Source organism: Diceros bicornis, chromosome 25, assembly GCF_020826845.1.
Source record: "Diceros bicornis minor isolate mBicDic1 chromosome 25, mDicBic1.mat.cur, whole genome shotgun sequence".
Classification (NCBI taxonomy): domain Eukaryota; kingdom Metazoa; phylum Chordata; class Mammalia; order Perissodactyla; family Rhinocerotidae; genus Diceros; species Diceros bicornis.
Genome location: NC_080764.1, coordinates 4,505,982 through 4,527,394, shown reverse-complemented (window position 1 = coordinate 4,527,394; position 21,413 = coordinate 4,505,982). Strand labels below are relative to the sequence as shown.

At 63.7% G+C, this 21,413-nt stretch overlaps 1 protein-coding gene across 2 annotated transcripts in view; it reads right to left on the bottom strand.

Annotated features, from left to right (window-relative positions):
- Positions 1-21,070, bottom strand: part of WNT7B (Wnt family member 7B) — a 52,305-nt gene extending 31,235 nt beyond the window's left edge. Inside the window, exon 1 of one of the 2 annotated variants that reach the window (XM_058568146.1) lies at positions 20,669-21,070. In XM_058568146.1, coding sequence (XP_058424129.1) covers positions 20,669-20,739 — 71 coding nt within the window. In that variant the 5' untranslated portion in view covers positions 20,740-21,070. Of the gene's footprint in view, positions 1-16,207; positions 16,291-20,668 lie in introns of those variants that run through there. The other variant, XM_058568145.1, reaches the window with a different exon arrangement.
- Positions 21,071-21,413: the final 343 nt, after the last annotated feature.

Genomic DNA, 21,413 nt, shown 5'->3' with positions numbered 1-21,413 from the left:
CCTTCTCAAAACACAGCTTAAGTCCTTCCCTTGCTTAAAATCCTCCAGGTCACTCTCTAATTCATCCGGGTTTATGGACAGCTTCTGTTGCCGGAGTTCGAGGTCTCGCGACCCTGTCCATCCCCTCCCACACAGCCCGCACGTGCACAGCCAGTCTGACCACTGCCCTGCCCGAGCAGGCCTGGCTGCCACCCCCGAGCCTTGCCCACACTATTCCTTTGCCTAGAGGGGAGGGGGCTGATAGGCAATCCGCACTGGCCCTCATTAGGAAACCATCGGTGTGGGAAAAAAGGTAAAAATACATAAAAACGAAATAACGGGTGCTCTGGAGGGGGAGAGAAGTGGGTGGACAGAGGCAGCACCCCGGATAATTGGTGGTTTAGGGGTGAGGGCGTGCTATGGGCACTCTCAGCCAGCCGCCCCACAGAGTGGGCCCGGCTCTCCCCACAAAGTGGGAAGAACCCTCTGGGCGGCCTCCTGGCCCGCAGCTGCCCGACCAGGTGCCTGAGAGAGGCTGGCAGGGAGGCTCCAAATGGCCTGTGAGCATAGAGAAGCCGGGCGGGGCCCTCGTGTTTCAGTCGCTGACATTTTCCGTGGAAAATTCTGCTCCGGGCTCGTCCCCTTGTGCTATTCAGGGGCCTTGGGAGACAGGCACGATGCCAGGAGGAATGGGCAAAGCTGACAGTCTGGAAAGTTCCCTCACCCCTGGCCTGGGCCAGTCCCGAAGGGAGGTTGGAGGAGAAGGGGCTTCGGGCCCGACAGACATGAGGCTCCAGCCTCGTCCCCAGGGTCTGTGAACAGGACCCTCTGGCCTCAGACCAGAGGGCGGTGAGGCCAGCAGAGGGCCGGCAGGGACGCACTTCCCTGCTGTGTTTCTTGACACTGGGTTCGAGCCAGGCACCGTGCAAGGAGGGGGCTGCCGCTAGACAACAGGAAGATCTTTCTACCTGCCAGGGTGGTCCCAAGAGGATGGGGCTGCCTCTAGGACAAGGGGGCTCCAGTGGGGGTGAGGGGCGAGGTGACCACTGCCAGGGGACAGATGGGTGTAGAAGTGACCAATAAGGCAGGACCTTGGCTGAGGCATCAGCCAAGTACCAGGCTACCCACCTGGCAGCCCTGTGGGGCAGGGGCTCCGTCTGCCTGCCTGCCCACTTGCCCTCCTTCCCACCTGGACTCCATCCACGGATGTTGCCAGCCTGTCCCCTCCGGGCTCTCGGCCTTTGTGAACCCCGAATAAAGGAGACAGGCTGCTTCAGCAGCTCCCGGGGCAGTGAGGAGGGTACAGGAGACCTGGGGGCTGCGGGCCGGAGGGGGCCCTTCCTGGGTGAGGCTGCGCCAGGCAGTGCCCTCCTGCTCTCAGCCTACGCCGGGTCCATCCCTCTGCCCAGAGGAGCTGGGCCCACCAGCGGGGCCAGGTCCTGACAGGCAGCCTTCTCCCGGTGCTGCCCTAGGCCGGGAGGGAACCGGGCTCCAAGCCACGGCCACTCTAGCTAAGACCCTCGTCTGGCCCAGCCCCACTCCTGCTGAGGCCCAGCCTGGGGGGCTCCACAGGGCAGCATTCTTCCTCCAACACTCTTGGGGAATAACACATGGGTCACCTTACGGTTGGTGACCCTGAGGCCCAGAGAGGGGTAGGATGGGAAAGCCAGGGTGTCACCTGGCTAAGGCCCAGATTTAGAGTCATCCTGTCCTCCCCCTGTCTCTGGATAGCACACCGTGCTTCATTCAAGAGGGAACCACCCTCCAAAGCCTGTCCCAGTAGCCAGGAGCCTAATCTAAATCCCTCATGCTGTTTGGAGTTCTCAGCAGCTCAAGGCAGAGTGAGCACCTACTGTGTGCTGGATTCTGGGCTAAGAGGTCCCCTCAGTGGGGAGGCAAGTGTTATAATAATAATCACTATGATTATTATTCCGTCAGAATAGGAACCGGAGGTCCAGAAAGGTCCAGCCACCTGCCAAGTAGCTCAGGGAGGCAGGGAGGGGAGCAGGGGCTGGGACCCACACCTCCTGCCCGCACTGGTCAGTGCCTCATCACTTCCATCCTGACCCTCAAAGACAGTTGGCGGGTGGTCACCTGTCAACCTGGAGAGCCATCTTCCCCATGGGTCTCTGGGGGCAGGAGGCTGCATCTGGGGCCAAGCTGCATTGGAGGGGCCTTCCCTGGGGGGCTCCTGAAGGAGGGCCCCAACTTGCACCAGGCTGGGTGGAGTCCCTCAGGCCAGGGGCTGGGTCATCGACCCTCCCCAAACAGGCTGGCCTCGGGCTCCCGGGTGGCAGGGTCCCTGTCTTATTCCTCACTTATCCCAGCACAGTGAGGCGCAAGGCTCTGCGCCTTGGTGGGGGCCAGGCCCTGCCGATCCTCAGTGGTCCTTGGGAAGGAGTGAATGAACGACGGACGGACGAGTCAGCAAGTAGAATGTGTGCAGACAGCTCAGACACATCTGCTGAGGGGGCCCCTTCCAGGGATAGTGACCCTGGCTTGTGCAAAGAGCAGGCCGAGGCAGCTGGGACATCCTCAGCGGGGCTGGGGGCTACGGGCTGGGCAGGCGGGCTGACGGGGCAGTCATGGCACGCCCTGTTTTCACTCAGACTATCACAGGCTGATGAAATCAGCTTTTATTCCCACTGTACATGTGGCTGAGAAAACATCAGCTTTCCTCAGGAAGGCCTAGCACTTGAAGCTGCCGGAGGCGGGCAGGGTGACGACGGGGGTAAAGCTACCCCAAAGCAGCCCTCGAAAAGGCACTGATCCACTGGCATTGCCAGGGACAGGAAAAGCACGTCTTTCTGATTAAAAAGCCAGAGAGAAACGGTGTCATCGCCCGCCCAGGACCACGTGACAGAACAAACCTCTCAGACCCAGAGGAAGCCTCGAGCCATCTGATCTGTCCGCAGGGCCTTAAAACTATGGCCACGGATGTGGCCGCAGGAGCCAGGCACCTCCACCTCAGCATCTTGTTTCTCCTACAAATTCCCCAACAACCGACCCCACAAACCACAGCCCGGGAGGGAGAGAGATGCCCCAGCGAAGGGCAAATGGCCTCCCCACGGCAGGGACCTCCACCAACCCAGCTCCAAGCTCCCCCTCTGTGCCCTCTCTCTGGACCGAGCACCAGCTCTAATGCAGCCCACCCCCACCCCCAGGTTTCTGGGCTGGAGCAGCCCCTGCCCCAAACCAACCACAGAATCCTGGGAATGTTCTCGAGGCTAGGACGGGGGCAGCACTCCATGGAGGAGGCGAAGGATCCAAGTACTTCCTGGAACCCAGACCTCATGACTGAGCCAGCCGAGCCTCAACATCCCGGACCCCTCCCAACCCCCTACCCCGCCACAGGAGCCGGGAGGGGTCACTAGAGGACATCTGCCCTCCCCCTCCCTCCCCACCCCAGGTAGCAGGTACCACCATTGGCAGGTCAGCAGTGATGAGCACAGGCAGCCCATGGGGCCCCCTCTGCCTTCTGGGGCCGCCCACCCCCAGCCTGCCCCTCCCCTCCCCCCACCACTACCAGCAAGATGGCAGCCTCCGGGCCCGTCTGAGTCAGACCTCCAATCCCTGGCCTGGGCTGCTCCTTGTGGGCCCAGGCCACGGGTGTCAGTCATGAGGTTGGCCCCAGGCTGGCCCCGGTCACGCACTGTGTCCCACCTCTGCACCTTCACCCGGCCGGTCCTCCTTCCCAACATGCCCTCCTCCCAGTCCTGCTGACCTCCCCACTGCAGAGACCCTCCGCCAGGAGGCCCTCCCACCCCCAGGGAGCCAGGACTCTATGCCAGAGCCATTCAGGCTTTTGCTAATGCCATTTGGGGCACCAGATGGGGGCTCCCCAGGGTGGGGATCCCCAACTCTGCCCAGCACCCAACCAAGCCCTGGGCTGACCTTGGATGTGAGCCCCCACCCCAGCCCCAATCCCCCGGGAGGTGGGCACAGGCTGGCCAACTTGGGCTGGATCCCTGGCCTCCCTCCAGGCCCCATCCCTGGCCCCGGCCCCACTGCCCAGCTGCCCAGAGCTCCTCCAGCCCACGCTCCTGGCCCGGGGCGCTTTGTAATTCTTCCTTCTCGGGCATCCTCGGGCAAAATATTTGAAGAATGTTCTAATTATCTGCGATCAGCCAGGGAGGCGGGCCTGGGTCCACTTGTCCAGGAAGTAACTCTGCAAATACCTGGGAGGGCCGCACCTGGCCCCCACGCCCACCCAAATCTGCGTCCCCGCCAGCTTCTCCCTCAGGTGGGCAGGGGTTGGCCCGGAACTTTCCAGCCACCAACAGGCCCTAGAAAGCTCTTCTCTGGCTCTGGAGCCCAGCAGGGTCCCATGGGGCAGAGTGGGGGGCGGGGGCTAGTGGTGGCCTCAGTGCTCCTGCCTGTCAAATGGGGATAAGAATGTCTTCCAGGTCTGGGGTCACTCTATAGGTACCCCGATCTACCGTCACAGTGCCAGAGCTTGGCACCAGCAGGGTCCCACAGCTCTCCTCTATAGGATGGAATAGGATAGAACGGAACAGATGGCTCAGAGCTGGACACAGCTGGTGCAAGGACCTGGTGGACCTTAGGCCACCTGTCCTTCCTCTGGTCCTCCTTGAATCTGCTCATCTCCTTTCCCCTGCTGGGGTTCTAGGCGCAGCTCAGTGGGAAGCATAGGGCTTGAGGAGAGCCCCAGACCTCGAGAAGGCCACACCAAGGCTGCTCTGAGTCTCAGTCTTCTCATCTGAAAATAGGGGACAGTCAGCCCTCTTTTGGCAAATGGCTTCTCCCTCTACTGACCTAGGTGGGAAGAACCTGGACCCAACGGGGCAATGGTGGGTGGGGGAGATGTGCGCAGAGGGCAGTCCCGATCGCAGCCAGCCTGCACAGGGCCTGCACCTGCAGGGGAGGGACAGGCCAAGAAGACCACCCTTCATGAGCAGTGTCCCCCACCCTGTCCCAACCCATCCACACGGCGGCTCTTCAGGGTGGGCCTTGCCAGCCCACTTTATAGATGAGGAAACTGAGCTTCTAGAGAACACCCAGGAGAGAGCTCCATGCATGGTGGGCAGGGAGGAAGGTGTCCCAAGAGGAGGCACGGAGAGAGGCCCAGAGGCAGCAAGGGGGCCAGCTGGGAAATGAACCCATCCCTCTGCCCCTCCTACCCCACCCAGACCTCAGTTTCCCACCTGTATAGTGAGGGGCTGAGGCGACAATCTAGTACCTGTAGCTGCATCCTAAAGAGGGTTCCCTGGGTTTGAGGTCCTGTGTTCGAGTTCTGCTCGGCTGCTGACTCTCGCTGGCCTCTCGGAGCCTCAGTTTACCCATCTGTGCAATGGGGTGAACTGCCCCTGCTTGTAGGCCAGGTCTCCCGCAGGCCGGCTCCCTCCACCATGTGTCCTGCCTGCTGCAATCTTTCCAGGCCACTGCTCAGCTCAGCTCGCTGCCCGCAGTGTTCCCGGGGAAGAGAGCAGAGCGTCCGCCTGCTCCCTCGCGCCCCCGGCGGGCAATTGCCAGCCCGCCTCCCCACATAGCTGGCATTCCTGGCCTGGTATCCTGGGACCCCACCCTGGAGAGAAACCAGGCGGTCTAGGAGAAAGCCAGTGGTGGGCAGGGGGACTTGGGCAGGGCCGAGGCCGCTGGAGGTAAACTAGCCCAGCCAGGGCTCCTCTGCACCCCTCACTGGCACAGGGAGCTCATGGCTGAGGGGGCACAGAGGGCTGGAGGGTTCACGCAGCCTCCACATCTGCTAAATCGGTGAAATTGGAACCTCATCCAGTCATTGTGACCCCAAATCCTCAGAACGTTGACCTCTGACCTCAGAAACTTCCAGAGCTCTGCTGCACATTTAGGGCCCATGATGACACTCCTGGGTTTTAGCCACACTGAACTAGCAACTCCCCCTCCAGGGCACCCTGTCCCCTCCAGCCCCCAGGCAAGATTCCAGTCCCAGCTTGGTGCCTCCTCCTCCAAGAAGCCTGCCCATCTCTTTTCTGCTCTGCCCTCCTCCCTCCCAACATGGTCGCATCTATGCCAGGCTCCCGAGGAGGCTGTTAGGGGCTGAGATTCAGCACGGACTGTCTGGCCAGGCCATGGCCATGCTTCCTGCACCCTCTGCTGTGCTCTGGACTTTCCCTAAGTCTGACCCCTGACCTTTCTCCTCACTTCCCATGGGACAGATGGAGACACTAATGCCCAGAGGTGCCCTGGCACCTGAGGCCGCACACCAAGCTGAGGCCCGAGCAGGAATGAGACCCCAGCCCCGGCCTTGGCCTCAGCCTTGAAGCCCCAGATCTGTCGGACGCGGGGGCGCCTTGCAGGCCTGGGTGACCAGGATGCCAGTCTGAAACCTCAGGATAGACGGATGGACGAACAGGCGGGCACAACAGGTGGGAGGAAGCTGGCAGGCCACGCTGGCCCACAGCCAGGCTGGGAGTCTGGGCACCTCGCGGCTTGGCCAGCGCCTGGGCCTTCCTGGCCACTTTGGACATGGTCTGAGCAGCAGATTTGGGGGCCAATAGCCTGAGGACAGAGGACAGGGAGCCGTCATCCTTGTGCAGACCACAGGGCAGGGCCAGCATCCTGGAGCGCCCCTCATCCTGGAAGAGATGAGGATGGGGCCTGCCGGGGCCACTCGGCACCTCAGAGGGGAGTGTGAGCCCCACTGGAGGCCCACCCCATCCATGCTCTCCCCAGTTCTACGGCCCTGCCCTCTGCTCTCACCAAAGCTAGGGACCCCCTCTAAGCCAGAATCCCCTGGGCACAGCTCTCTTACCACCCATCTCACTTTTTAAGCAGCCCACTGCCCAGGGCCGCTCCCTCCGAGAGTTCCTGGGCCACCAGGGCCTCCAGCCAACAGCCTCAGCTTGGATGCCTTGCAGGACAGGGTGCTCACTCCCCCAGGAACAGCCCTCTACCCCTCGTCAGCCTGGCTGTGACGACATGAACGAGGTGGCAAGTACTTATGGGGGCCAGCACCTTCAGAACACCTCCCCTGGCTCCGGGGCCCCCAGGCCTTGACTGAGGTGGCGCAGGGTCCTAGCACCACCCCAGCCTTCCGAGGCCAGCCCTCAGTTGGAGGAGAGGGGCAGCACCTTGACCGTGGCCATGCAGACACCTGGCAGGATTTGGTATCAGAGCAAAAAGCAGGACCAGGCCCTGCGGCCTTCCCCCCACTGCCAGGCTCTGCCCCAGGCCCTGTCTGTTTCCTCAGCATTCTCCCACTCTCCCACCTCCCCCTCTTCCGCCCCTCCTCGTCCCCACTGCAGGAATCTCCACCTTGGAAGGAAGGCAGCGACGGGCAGCCGGGGTCGGCTCTAGGCTCACACTCAGACTTGACTGCAAACCCTGGCTCTCTGGGAGGGGCTGGGAAACAAGCATGTGGTGGCCGGCCCCCTGGGGGCAGCTGAAGCCTCCCCTCCAATGCCCACTCCTCGGGGTGGAAGCTAGACAACGAAGAGGACTTCCTTAGCAGATGGGTCATCACACCTCAGTCCCTGCCTCGCTCCTGGAGCTGCTGGAAAGGAAATGAGGGAGCACAGGGCAGAGGGTGTCCACCCCGCTACATACCTGCGGGAGCCACAGCCTAGAGTAGAGCCTGCCTGGTCACACGGCTGGCCGGGTAGGGTCCAAGAGAGAGGGCAGTGGGAATTCTCGGGCAGCTCTCAGCCCTCAGCCCACACCCCTCCCCAGACACCAACCAATAGCAGCCCCAATGTGGCATTTCCAGGCCCGGTGTCCCTAGGGTCCCCCACGCCCTGTGTGATGAGCCCAGAACCCCTGTGTGTCCTGAGCAAGTGGGGACACGGTGAGCAACCAGAGCCCAAGGCTGCTGACTCCCTGTCCAGTGCTCCCAGGACACCAGCCTGCCCTGCCAGTCCTGGGCTCCCAGCCCTGTCACACCTCATGCATACTCCTTGAGCACCCTCCCCGGGCTGGCTGCCTGGCACCCCAGCCTATGTCGTGGGCATGAGGCTCAGGAAGGTCACCCTGGGAACCTAGGCATGCCAGACACCATGCTCCACCCCCGGGCAGTACCACCAAGGCAGTGACGACCCTGCCAGAGCAGTGACGGGGGCTCGGTCCGTGGGTGCGGCCAAGCCAGCATTTCAGCCCACCCCAGGGCCTGGTGTGGGCAGATGAGCACATAGGACTGGCCCCAGGGAGATGGGGACAGCAAGGTGATGGATCCCTCTGAAGGGGGCGTGGCAGCAGCATCTGGAAATTCCCAGCGCTCCCTGCCAGCGGCGAAGTCACCCTGGGGGGACCTGAGTCAGGGGAGCCCAGACACCATCCCCCAGCCCATCCGTGTGCCACCTGTACCTGCCGGGCCCAGCTCACTTGGGGCCCAGAGGCCTCTGCCACACTGAGCAGCGGACCCTGACCAGGGCAGTGGGCCTCGCTGGGCCCCAGACACACAAGCGGCCATCTGACCATCCGACATGCAGCTGCCGGGCACCAGCTGAACCCCAGGCGCTGTGCTGGTCAACCCGTAACCGCAGGCCTGGCCTGCCAGAGCTTGTGTGCTGATGGCGCCTCCCCCCACGCTCGGCTGCCAATCAGCCCTGCAGATCCTGAAATGCGCCCCTCTCCTCAGCCCCCCGGGGCCCTCCGTCTGAGGCCAGCGTCCTCCCATCTCCCTCACTGCTGGCCCCGACCTAGAGGGTCTTAGCTCAGGATAAAGTTGCTCATCCCTGTCCTGCTTAAAAGCTGCCGCGGCCCCCCCAGGCCTCGGGCAGCTGCCCCAGTGCCACCCAACCTCGCCTGCCACCCTAACCGGCTGCTACCCGCTCCCCATCCCCACCCCGCCCCCCAGTCCTCCCTCCACCAGGAATGCCAGTCTCCTCTCTAGCACGTTGGTTTTTGTTGTTTTTTCTCCTATGGTGAGGAAGATTCGGCCCGAGCTAACATCTGTGCCAATCCTCTTCTATTTTGCATATGGGACGCCGCCACAGCATGGCTTGATGAGTGGTGTGTAGGTCCACGCCCAGGATCCGAACCCAGGAACCCTGGGCCGCCAAAGTGGAGCACGTGAACTTAACCACTATGCCACCTGGCCGGCTCCATCCTCTCCAGCACGTTCTTTAGGACCTAGGTCAGAGGTCATCTTCCATAACAGGTCTTCCCTGGTCCATCCACCCTCATTGAAGATGGGTTAGGGGCTCCTGCTGTGGGCACCACAGGGCTTCGTGTAAATGAGGAGAAGGGAGGGAGGGAGGGAGGGAGGAAGAAAGCAAGGAAGCAAGGAAGGAAGGAAGGGGGCCTCCTAATTACACCTGCACACACAGCTGGTCTTGTTCACCTGGCACGGGGGCTGCAGTAGATGCTGCGAGTGTGGACAGCAAGCTCGGAGAGGTGGGGAGGGCTGGCGGGAAGGGGAGGGGGGGAGATGAGGGCCCCTGAGAGCATCTAGGCCCATCACCCAGATGGAGAAACCGAGGCCCAGAAAAGAGGAGGGTTGCCCCCGAGCTTGCCTCACGTCCATGGCACACAGCACCATGCACATGCCAACCTGACAGGTCATGAGCTGGCTAGCTGGGGCTGCCTTCTCTCTCTGCTCAGGCTGGCCTGAGCCCCTTGGGTCAGGGACCAAGACAAGGAGGGAGCCCAGAGCAGGAATCTGAGGGCCTCTTGGCTCCCCCACACCTACTGGGAAGGCTGCCCCTCTGGCTCCAAATCTGAACTTGGAGGCAGCCCTGAGCCCTGGAGAGAGCCCTCGCTTGGAGCCTCAGGACTCCTGGTCAACAGACAATTCTAACCAGCTGGATTAGTGGATTTCTCAGCCCATGTGAGGTTTCGGGCAGCGAATTAGAAGGCAGTGGAGCTGCTGGAGGCGGGAATCCCACATCAGCAGCCCTGAGAGGCAGAACAGACTGAGAGCCAGACTGACCCGGGTTCCAATCTGGGCTCAGCCCCCTCGAGCATGACCTGGAGAGTTACTCTGTGCTCCAACCCTCATTCTCCCCACTTCACCACTTCCCAAGTGGGTGGCCCCTGCTAAGCTCCCCTTTTCTGGCAGCCAGGGAGGAAACAGATTCAAAGCAGACCCCAGCTGCTTCACACACGTCAGCCCCAAGAGGAGAGAAGGCCTTTCCAGGGGGCCCTGAGTCCTCCAGTAGTGGAATGCAAGGCCCTGTGTCCCCCAGCCTGGAGCCCAGGGCATGGTAGTACATTCTAGAGGAGTTCCCATTCAAAAGGGTTTTTCAGTGTTTTTCCACTTGGGACAGTGAGGGTCTAAGTTGCAGCTATGACCCCTCGGCGACCTGGCAGCTCCGACACCTGCTACTGGGAGGGCGAGCGGAGACACTGCCCGCCCTCGTCCCGGGGCTCCTGCCCTCCAGAGGGCCTGGCCATTCGCAGCTTCAGGTGGGCACAGCTGGAGGAATCCCTCTGGTCTGGGAGGCACGTGGAGAAGGGTCAGGAGCAGGGATGGCCATGGGGGTGGGGTCTGGAAAGCAATGGAGGCCCACAGGTGTCATCGAGATGGGGGATGCTGCCAGGGGATGCTGACTCGGGCTCTTCCAGACCACAGCTGACACCTGGGGAGCTGCCTGCAGGGGGGCATCCTCCCTGGTCCTGCTCTGGGCAGCCGGCAGGCTTCAGGGTCTGTGGCAGCAACGGTTGGGGGCTGCAGAATTTTAGTGTCTTCCACTCACAGCCTCAGACCGAGCCGTTCGTGGCATCCCCAGTGCCCCACAGGCCATCTGCTCCAGCCCGAGGCTGGGAGAGGCGTCGGTGGGCAGGGTTCCAGGCCCCACGCCGCGTTCTGCCGCTGAGGCTGCGGATGACCTTCTGGGGCCTCAGCATCCTCATCCACAGAGTGGGCCGACCACACCACATGGCTGCCTCACACAGAGGACCCATGAGTGCTGGCTTCCTTCCAGGCAGGGCCCTTCCACAGCATCCCTGGCCCTCACTCCTGCATCTGCTTGTATGCCTCCAGGGCCAGAGAGCTCACTGCCTCCTTTCCAACAGCAGGGCTGGCCCGAGCCGCAGGCTCCCCGCTCAGAAGGTGAGGGTGCCCTGCGTAGGGGGAGGACTGGGAGGGGACCTAGGCAAGTGGAGCAGCTCCGTGAAGGAGACAGGGAAGACGGAGACAGGGAGGAGGGAGCGCACCTGTGCCCACCCCCCACCCCGCCGGCCAGCTCGAGGGGAGGCCCCAGCCCCACGCCAGGGAAGGAGGACAAACGGCGGTTTTGTCCTTGGCCAGCGGGCGGCCCGCACCACACAATGACCCTTTCATCAGGCTGAGGGAGCCCTGGGCCGGGGTTTCATCTGACAAGGGAGGGCGCCCGGCCTCCTGTCCCCTTGCTGGAGGAGTGGGGGGGCCTGTGCCGTATCTGAGCTGGACCCAGGGCCACGGAAAAGGGAGGCCTCAGGGGAGCCAGCTGACGCCCCCCATCCGCCCCAGGGGAAGAGAGGCTCCAAGAGGGTAGGGGACTGGCCACAGGCCACACAGAGGGGCCCCATTCTGGGCCCCCCCAGTCCTGAGCTCGCAGAGCGTCTGGGTCTCCACAATCAAGACCATCCGATCCCCTCCCCTCCCATCCCCTGCCACCACCCTCAGGGACTACCCAGGGTGGTCGGACGACAGAGCGGGACTCTGGACACCCACAGCTGTGCAGCCTAGGCCCCCTAGCCCGTCAAAGCTGGCGTGAAGCTCCAAGGGACATGGGGGTTGAGGGGGCAGGGGCAGGGAGCGTGACTTGCTCGGCCTGTGTCCATGGTGTCCCCAGAGAAGCCAAGCGCACAAACAATGTGCAGTCGGGGCCTCAAGAATTACCTCCCTCCGTGGTGACTCCCCCCCTCCCAGGGCACCTCCATCAGCTGCCTCTACCTCCCCTGAGAGACCTCAGGACTCCTCTCCCTGTTGGACTACCATAAGGAGAATTTCCTCTCAGAGGCGGCATGGAGCTGGCTCCACAGCCAGGAGGACTGTTACCCTGGGCTCTGGATGACCTCAGCAGAGGGCCCCTCTGCTGGACCCCAGCATCCTGTCTACCCACCTCAGCAAAATGCTGTGAGGGTCCCTTAAGAGGAACCCTGGGTGAATATGTTTGACAGTGACTGTTGTCCTTTCTAGGAGTCTCTTTCGTGCTCCTGTTTAGGCAACTCCTATTCATCCTTCAAAACCCTGTCTAGGTGTCACCTCCTCCAGGAAGCCCTCCAAGACACTCTACAGAGTTCATCACTCTCCCCTGAACAAACGCAGCAACCAGGCCTCCCTCTGTGTCACCAATGATCAGCCTCCGTGTTCCTAATAGCTGAGAATGACCCCACGTCCTGAGCACTTACTGTACACCAGGAACCCAGCTGAGCACGTCTCTGCATTTGCCTGGAGAATTCTCATAGCCACTCTAGGAAGTTACAGTTCCCATGGTCCCCACTGTACAGAGGACACAGCTGAGGTTACAGGATGTACCCAGGGTGTAAGAGGAGGGATGGGATGGGAACCTGGGATCGGGGTCACCGTCAGGCCCCTTGGCCTCATGAGGACTCAAGGGAAACCTGGTTAGAAAATGGGCCATTCTCCTGCAGGCCTCAACACACAGCTGCAGAGCCCACCGCGGTCCCGGGGAGGAAGCTTATGAGGACCCACCTTCCCCTCCCGGCCCGCCCTCCCCACACCCAGGGGTTCACAAGGAGTCACTTCCAGAATGCACCATTCCCCCCTTTAACTAGCGGTTGATGAGCCTCGCCCCCACGTCCGGGATTTCTTGGAGTTCTCTGTGATCAGAGTGCCTCCATTGGTACATCTCAAGCTGGGGGTCCCTTGGGGGTTGAGATTTTGTCGGGTTCCCCGGCTCTAACCCCTCTGTGTGCACACCACTCTCCAGAGACACAGGTGCTTTCAAATCCCAACAGGGTGCGAGCCTGACCTGAGCCTGATGCAGAAGGGTCTCCATCCCAGTCACGGATGAGGAGACTGAGGCCCAGAGAGGCCCCTGGACCTGCTCGAGGCCACACAGCAGAGCTCATCCCCACCTGGACAGACCCAGTCTTCCAGGCTGGGAGTTGCTCCTCCAAAGGGCGACCTGTCCACACCTGAGCCAGATGGCCCCGTTCCGCCCCCGACATGGGCTATGATGCTATGGGAGTGGGCCTGATTCAGCACCGCCCCCCGGGTCATGCCCACAGAGCTTCTGCGACTGCGGTTGGCACCACCAATAAAGCCACAGCAGCAGAGCCGGGAAGAGGCCCAGCCCTGGCAGGACAGTGGTGAGCACCCCCAGCCCCCCCCCAGCCAGGTGGTCGGTGAGTAACCGCCCCGTCACCCATGACTCACTCGGCTCCCCAGAGCAGGCGGTCACCGACAGAGGCTCGTACCGGAAGATCTGGGGGGATCAGTGCAGCCAACCCCCACATCTGGGAGAGGGAGGCCAAGACCGGAAGGGACCTGCCCAGGACAGTAGGCCAGCCTTGTCCTGGCACAAGGCCTCGGCCAGGCCCCCATACCACCTGACCGGGCACCACAGGCCCTCCTCTTGGCCTGCAGTCCCCCACCTGCCCTCCCTTGGGCCCTCGCTGACCCCCACCAGTCCTGGGAGCTCCTGTTCTCACAACAGAGGCGCAGAGAAGGGTGGGGCTGGCCAGAGCTGCCTTAAATGGTCGGCTGGGCCAAGCTCAGCGTCCAGCGGGGGCTCAGGGCCCTTCCAGGCCAGCACACCCGTCCGACCCAATCAGTGGCAGGGGCCCAGGCATGCATCTGGGATTCGCTGTGCACGAACCATAGCCCAGGACAGGGAGCTGGGAGAGCAGCCCAGATGAAAGGGGCAGGATCAACTGTCCGCCAGTGTCTGTGATCCCAGCAATGGGATGCTTTCTGGAAAGTTCTCTGGAGCAGAAAGCAGCCTCCGCCCAGGGCCCCTCCTGCCCCTGGCATCCTCAGATCCTGCAGGGCCAACCTTCTCGACTTTCCTGTGGTACTCAGGTGGGCTTACGAGTGACCCCCAACAGTTCTCAAAGCACTTTTGCTATGGCTGCCTCACCGGTATCGAGGCATCCGCTCACAGATGCTCAAGAGGGTCTTCTCACCGTGCACACTTTCATTTGCATCACCGGGGCCCTGCTCCCACCCATGGCACCTTACACACCCGGCCAGGCTTGTGTCCACCCAAACAGAGCAGGGGAAACCCCAGAGATGCCGGGGGCCCCTCGCTCGCTCCCAGGAATGCCTGAGTTAGTCTCCGCTCAGGAAAGCCTGGCATCAGCACCTTCTTCCCCCTGGGGCTGAAGGTCCGGCTGGGCTGGTGCGGGGGCAAGGTCAATGAAGGCAGGGCAGGGGGCAGAGTCTGCCTTATTGTCACCCCCTTCCCACTTGGGACCCCAGCACCAGCCCAGGAACGTTTGGGAAAGCTGTTGCCTTAGGAGACTTTTTGCCAACAAAGCTGGCAGTGCGCACTCGGGGAGGGAGCCTGTGTGGGCACAGATGGCAGTCACTGCAGGCCTGGATTTGGGGGGCCAACCTCAAAGTAAAACTTGGGGTCTATGGAGGTATGCTGGCCACCACCTGCCCCTCAGCTGCTGCCCTGGTGCCCACTCTCACCAGCTGCTGAGCCCCGTGCCCACCTCCTCCTCTAAGACTCTTTCTCCACACCGTCCCTGGAGGACTCCTGGTTTCCCACTCCTGGACACCTCCCCGTTCACGCCAAACCTCAGCCAGCTGGCTCCAAAAATGATTTCTTCAGCAGAGGAGCTGCCGATTCTCTAGCAAGGCTTAAGATTGAGGTGCTGGGGATTCTGGGGAGGGGGAGGCTGCCCGACCTCCCCCTCTGACCTCTGAGAACCAGAAGCTGGGATTCCAAGGCCCCCTGAGTTGATCCATTTCCCGGGAGGGACGCCAGAAGCTGGACTCTCTGGCCTGGCACTTTCCTAGCCTGAGTGCCCAATGACCTGGCGTTCCCCACTCGGCCAGCGCCCTGCTCGGGGAGGCCTGCCCCCCCCAACCCCACCCCAGGCGATGCCTCCGCAGCCGGGGCTGCCCGCCGGGCCTGGAGCGCTCTCTGCGCCTGGACCTTGTAATTATGTCCCACAGCCCGGGAAACCGCGGGCCTCACAGCATCTGGCTGCGGTTGCGAACTTTTGTTTCAAGATGCGCGACTATTTATAGAAGGAAAACTGGTAGGATAGTAATTTCCTAGGAGCTGGAGAAGAAATTGGCTGCGTCTCTATTAAAAGGGGGTGGGGGCGCGGCGATTTATTAGGACTGCGGCCGCGCGGGGGGAGGGCGTTGCGCGGGGAGCGGGAAGGCAGCGGCTGCCCCCTCTGGCCGCGTTAGGCGACCCCGGACGTGGCCCGCGTGTAAAGGAGTGGGAGGGGGAGGGGAAAAGTAGGGGAGGGATAACTGGCTCTGAGGTTTAATCAGTAGCATCCAGCTTAAATTCCCCCAAATGGCGGTTCCATAAATCAAACTTTTTAAATCGGAGGCCAGAGCATATGCGTCCCATTAGGAATCGGGCGAAGCCACCGCTGCGCCGACGCGCCCCCTCGGCTCGCTGGGCCAGGCCGGGCCCTGCCTGGAGCTTCCCGGAGCCCGGCGGGCGCTGCCCGGCCCGACGCACACGCACGCCCGCGCTCCGCGCGCTGCCTTGGCCGGAACAGCTGGGCGTACCGCGGCGGACTGCACGCGCGCACTGCGCGCCCGCCTCGCCCCAGGTGAGGAGTCGGCCGGGGCCAGAGTCAGGCAGCGCAGCGCGGCGGGAAGGAGCGAGAAGCCGCAGCAACCTCGGAGGACAGCTTGGGCGCTGTCTAGTGGGGCGCAGCGTGCACGTGTGTGCCAGTGTGAACGCGGGGGAGCGGATGTGGCTGCGGCGCTCTCGAATGGGGCACGGCCCTCTCGAATGTGGCACGGCCGTGCGGGCCGCGTGGATTTATATAGGCAGGGGAATCCTGCTGGTCCAGGACTCGTCTAGGACGCGCAGAGAATCTCTGCGCCGCCAGCGTGCTCTCAGGACCTCCCGCTCGATGCGCACAGTCTAGTCTACCCAGGCACTCTGGCCTCTATAGCGGGCCACCCTTTCTCTGACCCCAAAGCCGGAACTTCTCACCGCCGCAGCCGCCCCCCCCGCAAGTCCTCCACTTCGGCTGCTTACGCCGGCAAGGCGACCCAAAGTCCCACGGCTCCCGCGCCCCGGGCACCCGGCGCCCCGCCCAGAGTCCTTACTACCGCGTTCCCTGCCCGTCCGGCTCCAGCGGTGGAGGCCGGGGAGGAGGCCCCTGCCCGCCCACCCCGCGTGCGGCCCGCGGCACTCACAGGTAGCTGCCGCTGGACAGGATGAGAAAGATCTGCGGGCAATAGACGGAGAGGAGCGCGCTGCGCGGCGACAGCAGGAGCATGGTGGGCCGGCGCTCCTGACGGGGCTGGGCAGGCCCCGCGGGCAGGGCCCCTGGGTCAGCTGAAGCCGGGGTCTCTGCGGCCCTCCCTGAGATAGGGCGGCGGCACGGGGCGCTAGGGACCCGGGAGCTCGGGCCCCGGCGCTGTGGTCGCCCGGGCCCCGCCGCCAGGGCCGCGCATCGCGCTGGGGCTGGGCTTTGCGAGCGCTGGGGCTAGAGTGCCGAACGGGGGAGCGGGCAGTGGGCAGCGGGTGCGCCTTGGCCGCCGTCTGGCCCTCCGTCCGTCGATCGGTCGGAACCGGCTCTGTTGCTCGCTCTGGCTCACGTCTCCAAGTCTCCCCAGGCGCGCAGCTGCCATTGGACAGGCCACCCCTACATCCGCCTCCTCCGCGGGCGGGTTTTTTAAAGGGGAGGCTGACCCAAGCGTGCGGTGGGAGCCGCCCCCAGGGCTTGCCCAAACTGCTTTGGCTCCGAACCACCCCCCACCACCATCACCACAAGTTTAGCGAACCACACAGCTCTGGCCTGCTCTGGAGTGTGCACCTTGGGGGGAGGCACCGCGGGGTAACCGCGCGGGGGCGTGCGCTCCTCTTGGGGGTTGTGCTCTCAACAATGTGTGCTCGTGTGTGCATGCATGTGCCTGTGTGTGCCTGCAGGGGCGTGGGCGTGTCTGTGAGGGCGCAGGTGTGTGTGCACAAATGCACCGTGTGTGCCGCGCCTCTGCCTGCGTGCGCCCCTGGGTTTGGTGAGGCTGGCTGTGGGTCTCTGGCACTCACTGCCATGGCCAGGTTCAGCCTGGCAGGGCTCACCTGTGCACGTGCGCACTGGTGTCTCTGCAGCATCCTGCCTCTGAGTCTCTTTGGAGGGTCTGCCAGCCGGAACGCACCCCCAACAAGTGCATAGAGGCCCCCAACTCTGGCTTCCCCAGCTCACTTCTTTTTCTCTCCTTTAAGGAGTTGCTTGGGAGGTGTGCAGAGGAGCACATCCACCAGGACACACTTGAATGAGCAATCTTCCTTCTTCCAGTGGTTTCTTCTTAAGCCCCAAACAAGGTTTTCAGTCCCACCTCCTATTGTCTGCCAAGCCGAGCTACATATGAATGTCCCTCTAGATGCAGTGTAGACCCTAGTGTAAGCTGGAGTGAAGGCACAAAGCAGAGAAGATGACAAGGAAAGAGACGTCGGTGCAACATGGCCAGCGGTCACAGGGGGAGTTCCAGGCTTCTGGACCTGCTGTGGAGACTCATCCCCAGCCCCCTCTCCACCTTCATCTCTGGGTCCGAGGCTCTCAGGCCCCTCTAGACCCCCCCTGCCTCTCCTGGCCCCAAGAGTAGGGGGCAGGCATGAAGCAGCGCTGGTCCTGGGACTTCACGACCCCAGTTCCAGAGGGCAGTGTCCTCCCAGCCCTGGCTTGGCCTCCTCCAGGGCTGCAGCTCGGAGCCTGTGCAGTCCCGAAGTGAAGAACCGTGACTCCCCAAAGCCACTGGAATTGCCCCAAATCCTAGGCACATCTGCTCTTAAGGCCTCGACCCCCAAAAGGATCTCCAGAGCTGAGTTCTCCACTCCTGCTGGTCTGGGAGCTCCCCCAGGGGCTGCGCATCTGCGCTTGCACCGGGACTGAGGGGCACAGGTGTGCGTGGCGGCTGTATGTGCACAGGTGGGAGGGGAGCAGCTCCCTGTGTACGTTCATCAACCCGCGCCCACGGGTGTGGGCTAGGGGGCTGTAGTCACAGAATAGCCCCCAATACATTCAATCTCTGATATGGGGTTGGAACTTTTATGGCCCTAAAACCCCAGCCCCTGGGATTCCAAGGCCCTGGAACACACCATTGGGGGGAGTCCCCAGGGCGTCTGCGGGCTGAGACATCGTGCTCCTTAACAATAAGAAAGGCTTGACTGGTACACGCAGCTGTTTATCGGGACACCCCCACCCCAGGGCAAAGGCCCCCAGGACTAACCTTCATAGCACCCAGTGAAGCATGTGCTACTGTTATCTCATTTTTCGGATGAGGGAAGGTGGGCCAGGAGGTTAAAGAGCTCCCCAAGGCCACCCGGTGAGGAGTGAGGGGGAAGACTGACCCCCAGATCTCATCCTTAATGCATTGGGCTCCCAGGTCACTTAACCCTTGAGGTCACATCTGGGCGCAGCTGCCCCCTCCTCCCCACCGTGCGCAGCCCAGATGGCTTGCAGAGAAAGCAGGCCCCGTGTCTCCAACGTGGGGCAGCAGGGGCTGTGGTGGTGGCGGGGCTGACCTCCTCCCTTCCCTGCCCTCCCCTTAGCAGACCGCGGGGGGCTCTCCGGTTTTCCTAGATGTGGTTCCACAGGGGGGTCTGGAGACCGCGTTTTCTCCTCACCCCCCAGGAGTGGGCGAGTTTGTGTTTTAGAGGGCACAGCAGCGGAAGGAGTTCCCCCCCACCCAGGGCTCCTGGGTGGGGGCAGAGGGCAGAGCCAGGGCCACTGCCTGGCTCTCTTACCCACTCCCAGAGAGGTTGGCACAGGTGCCCGGGTGCACAGGATGGGTCTCACTCACTGGGCGCTCCACTCAGATGCTGGCCCCCATCCTGCTCAGGATGGCCAGAGCCACAGTCCCATTTACAGAGAGGAACGGGAGGCTCAAGAAGGAGCGGGGAGAGGGCATCTGCCCATGCTCATGTAGACCTGGAAGCAGCCCTGAGAGCCCAGGTGGGGCTGCATCATCAGCTCCTGCTGCTGCCTGGGGGTGGGGAGCAGGGAGCTGGGAGGTGGTCCACGGAACTCTTCCCACAGGCGGTGGGGGCGGGGGGGGGGGGGGGGGTGGTGCTGCTTTCAGAAGACTCCTGTTGAGGAACTGGTGCTAGGAAGACTGGTCCATGGCAGAGGCCAGAGCCAACTCCCTTGCTCGGTTTCCTAATCCTTAAAATGAGAAGAGTAAAAGCTTTTAACTCCAGGCTTGCCAGGAGGAGACAAGGCCTCGGTGCTGAGAACCAGGCAGCAGAGAGCGAGCCTCACTGGGGGTTGTCCATTACTGTAGAGGGCACAGGGGGGGTAAGCGCAGGGGCAGCTGGAGAGTCCGGAAGACAGCGCCTCCCTCCCCAGGCCCCACACCTCCCAGATTCAGTGCATGCACGCTCACCTCCCATAAACAAACACCCAGGGACACAGCCTACGCGCAGACCCACGATAAACACCAGCAGCCGCAAACACGCCCGCCCAGGCCTGCAGAGCCGAGGCTAGGACAGGGGGCTTCCAGCCGTGCCTCTGCAGCCACCAGCCTCAGTGCAGGCCGGCTCTGGGCCTCAGTTTCTCCCTCTGTAAAATGGCGGAGGAGGCGATGGACGGAGGGGCGATGGGCGAAATGATTCTCAGGTCCTGGGAAGCCGCGTCTCTGCCGGCGGCACCCGAACTGGGCCCTCCCGCGGTCTGTTCCCCGGCTTTGCCCGCGGCCGGGACCGAGCCTGCCTCCCAGTTGCTGGCGGCGCACAGTAGGCGCGCAGGGCGCAGTGGGGCGTGGGGCGGTGGGCGCCCCCGGCGAGGTGCACCGCACCCCCTTACGGTCACACACCCCCACCCCCACTTCGAGCGAGGCCGAGACAGATTCTGTCCAAAGGAGATCGCAGCTCAACAGGTAGGAACTCGGCTGGGTTCAGGAATGTGGAAATACGACTCGGAGCAGCTACTGCAGCGAGCAGCAAGCGCGGCCCGCCGGGCGCCCGCCCGCCCGGCCGCGAGAGGGGGAGCGCAGCGAGAGGAGGCCGGGCCGAGGGCCCTGGGCGGGCGGGGGCGCGGGGCCCGGACCGAGCCCGAGGCGGCCGGGCCAACCGCGCTGCCCATCCCGAGCCAGCCGGACGAGTTGTCAAGGTAATTTCAACACGTCCGGGTGATGGATAGAGACGAAGGGCCGTGGCGGGTGCCCCGGCCTGCGCGCTCGCGGTCGAGGTGCGCGCCCCCCGCCCGCCCAGGCCTCCTCGGCTGCCCAACGCCCCCCGCCCCCCGCCCCGGCGCGCCCTCCAGGCGGCGAGCGCTCGGCCCGGGCTCGGCGCCCAGCGCAGCCCGGGGGAGGGAAGGCGCGTCCCACCCCCGGGGCCTGGAGCCCAAACAGGTGAAAGTACGCGCCGGGCACGCTCGCCGCTACCCGCGAGCCTGGCCGCGGCCGCCCGCGCGTCTTCCTCTCCCTCCTCCAGCTTTGGGCAGGGCGCCCCTTGGGAGTACCCGCCACTCAGGGGGCTCAGCTGCGTCCCTGCCGGGCTGGGGCGAGGGTCCAACACACACCGGCCAGCCCCGCATCCCCGAGAGCCGCCTGTGCCCTCCTGCGGTCCCCAGGTCCCTGCGGGGACCCCCTGGAGGCTGCTCCTGCCGGCTGCCCCAACCCTCGGCGGCGACCCCTGCCCACGGGGATACTCACCCAAGCTTCACGTAGAGGACGCCAAAGCAGAGAAACACGTAGAAAATCCACTTGCGAAAGTTTCTGTGCATGATCCAGAGAGGGGGGCTGCGCCATAGACAGTGGCGGCCGGAGGGGACGCGCAGGCCGGGCGGGGAACGGGCAGGGGCGGGGGGTTTCGGCCGACAGCTCTCAGCCGGCGCTGCGGCTCGGGCGGCCGGCGATGCGCGGGCACTCGGCGCGCGCTGCCACCATGGTGAGCCCGGGGCGCCGCCGCCGCGTGCGCCTGGGGGAGTGACCTGGGCCGGGGGCCGCAACCTCGGAGCCGGGCTGAGCGACCGCGGGGCCCTATGAGCGCCAGCGGGGGCCAGAGCCCGAGTGCAGCGGGCGGGCGGGCGCTGTCTCCACTGGGCGCAGCCGCCTGGGGCTGTGCGCGCCTCGCCGAGCGCCGCGGCGGCCAATGTGTCCGCACTTGTCGGCCTCCCAGGTGACTCGCGGCCCCGGCAAGCGAGCTGCGACCAAGCGAGCGCGCCGCAGGTAGGAGGATCCGCCTCCCGCCCGCCCTCCTAGCTCGCCGCGCTCTCTCTCTCTCCCTCGATCCCCGGCTTTCCCCTCCCTTTTCTCCTCCCTCCCCCGTGGCACACAAACGCATCCACCCTCCGGACCCCCCTCCCCAAGCCAGCTCCCTTGCGATAGCCCTCCCGGGATTGGGCGGGGGAAGGGGGATTGGGTGCGTCGGGGGGGGGGTGCGGGGGAGGGTGCGGCT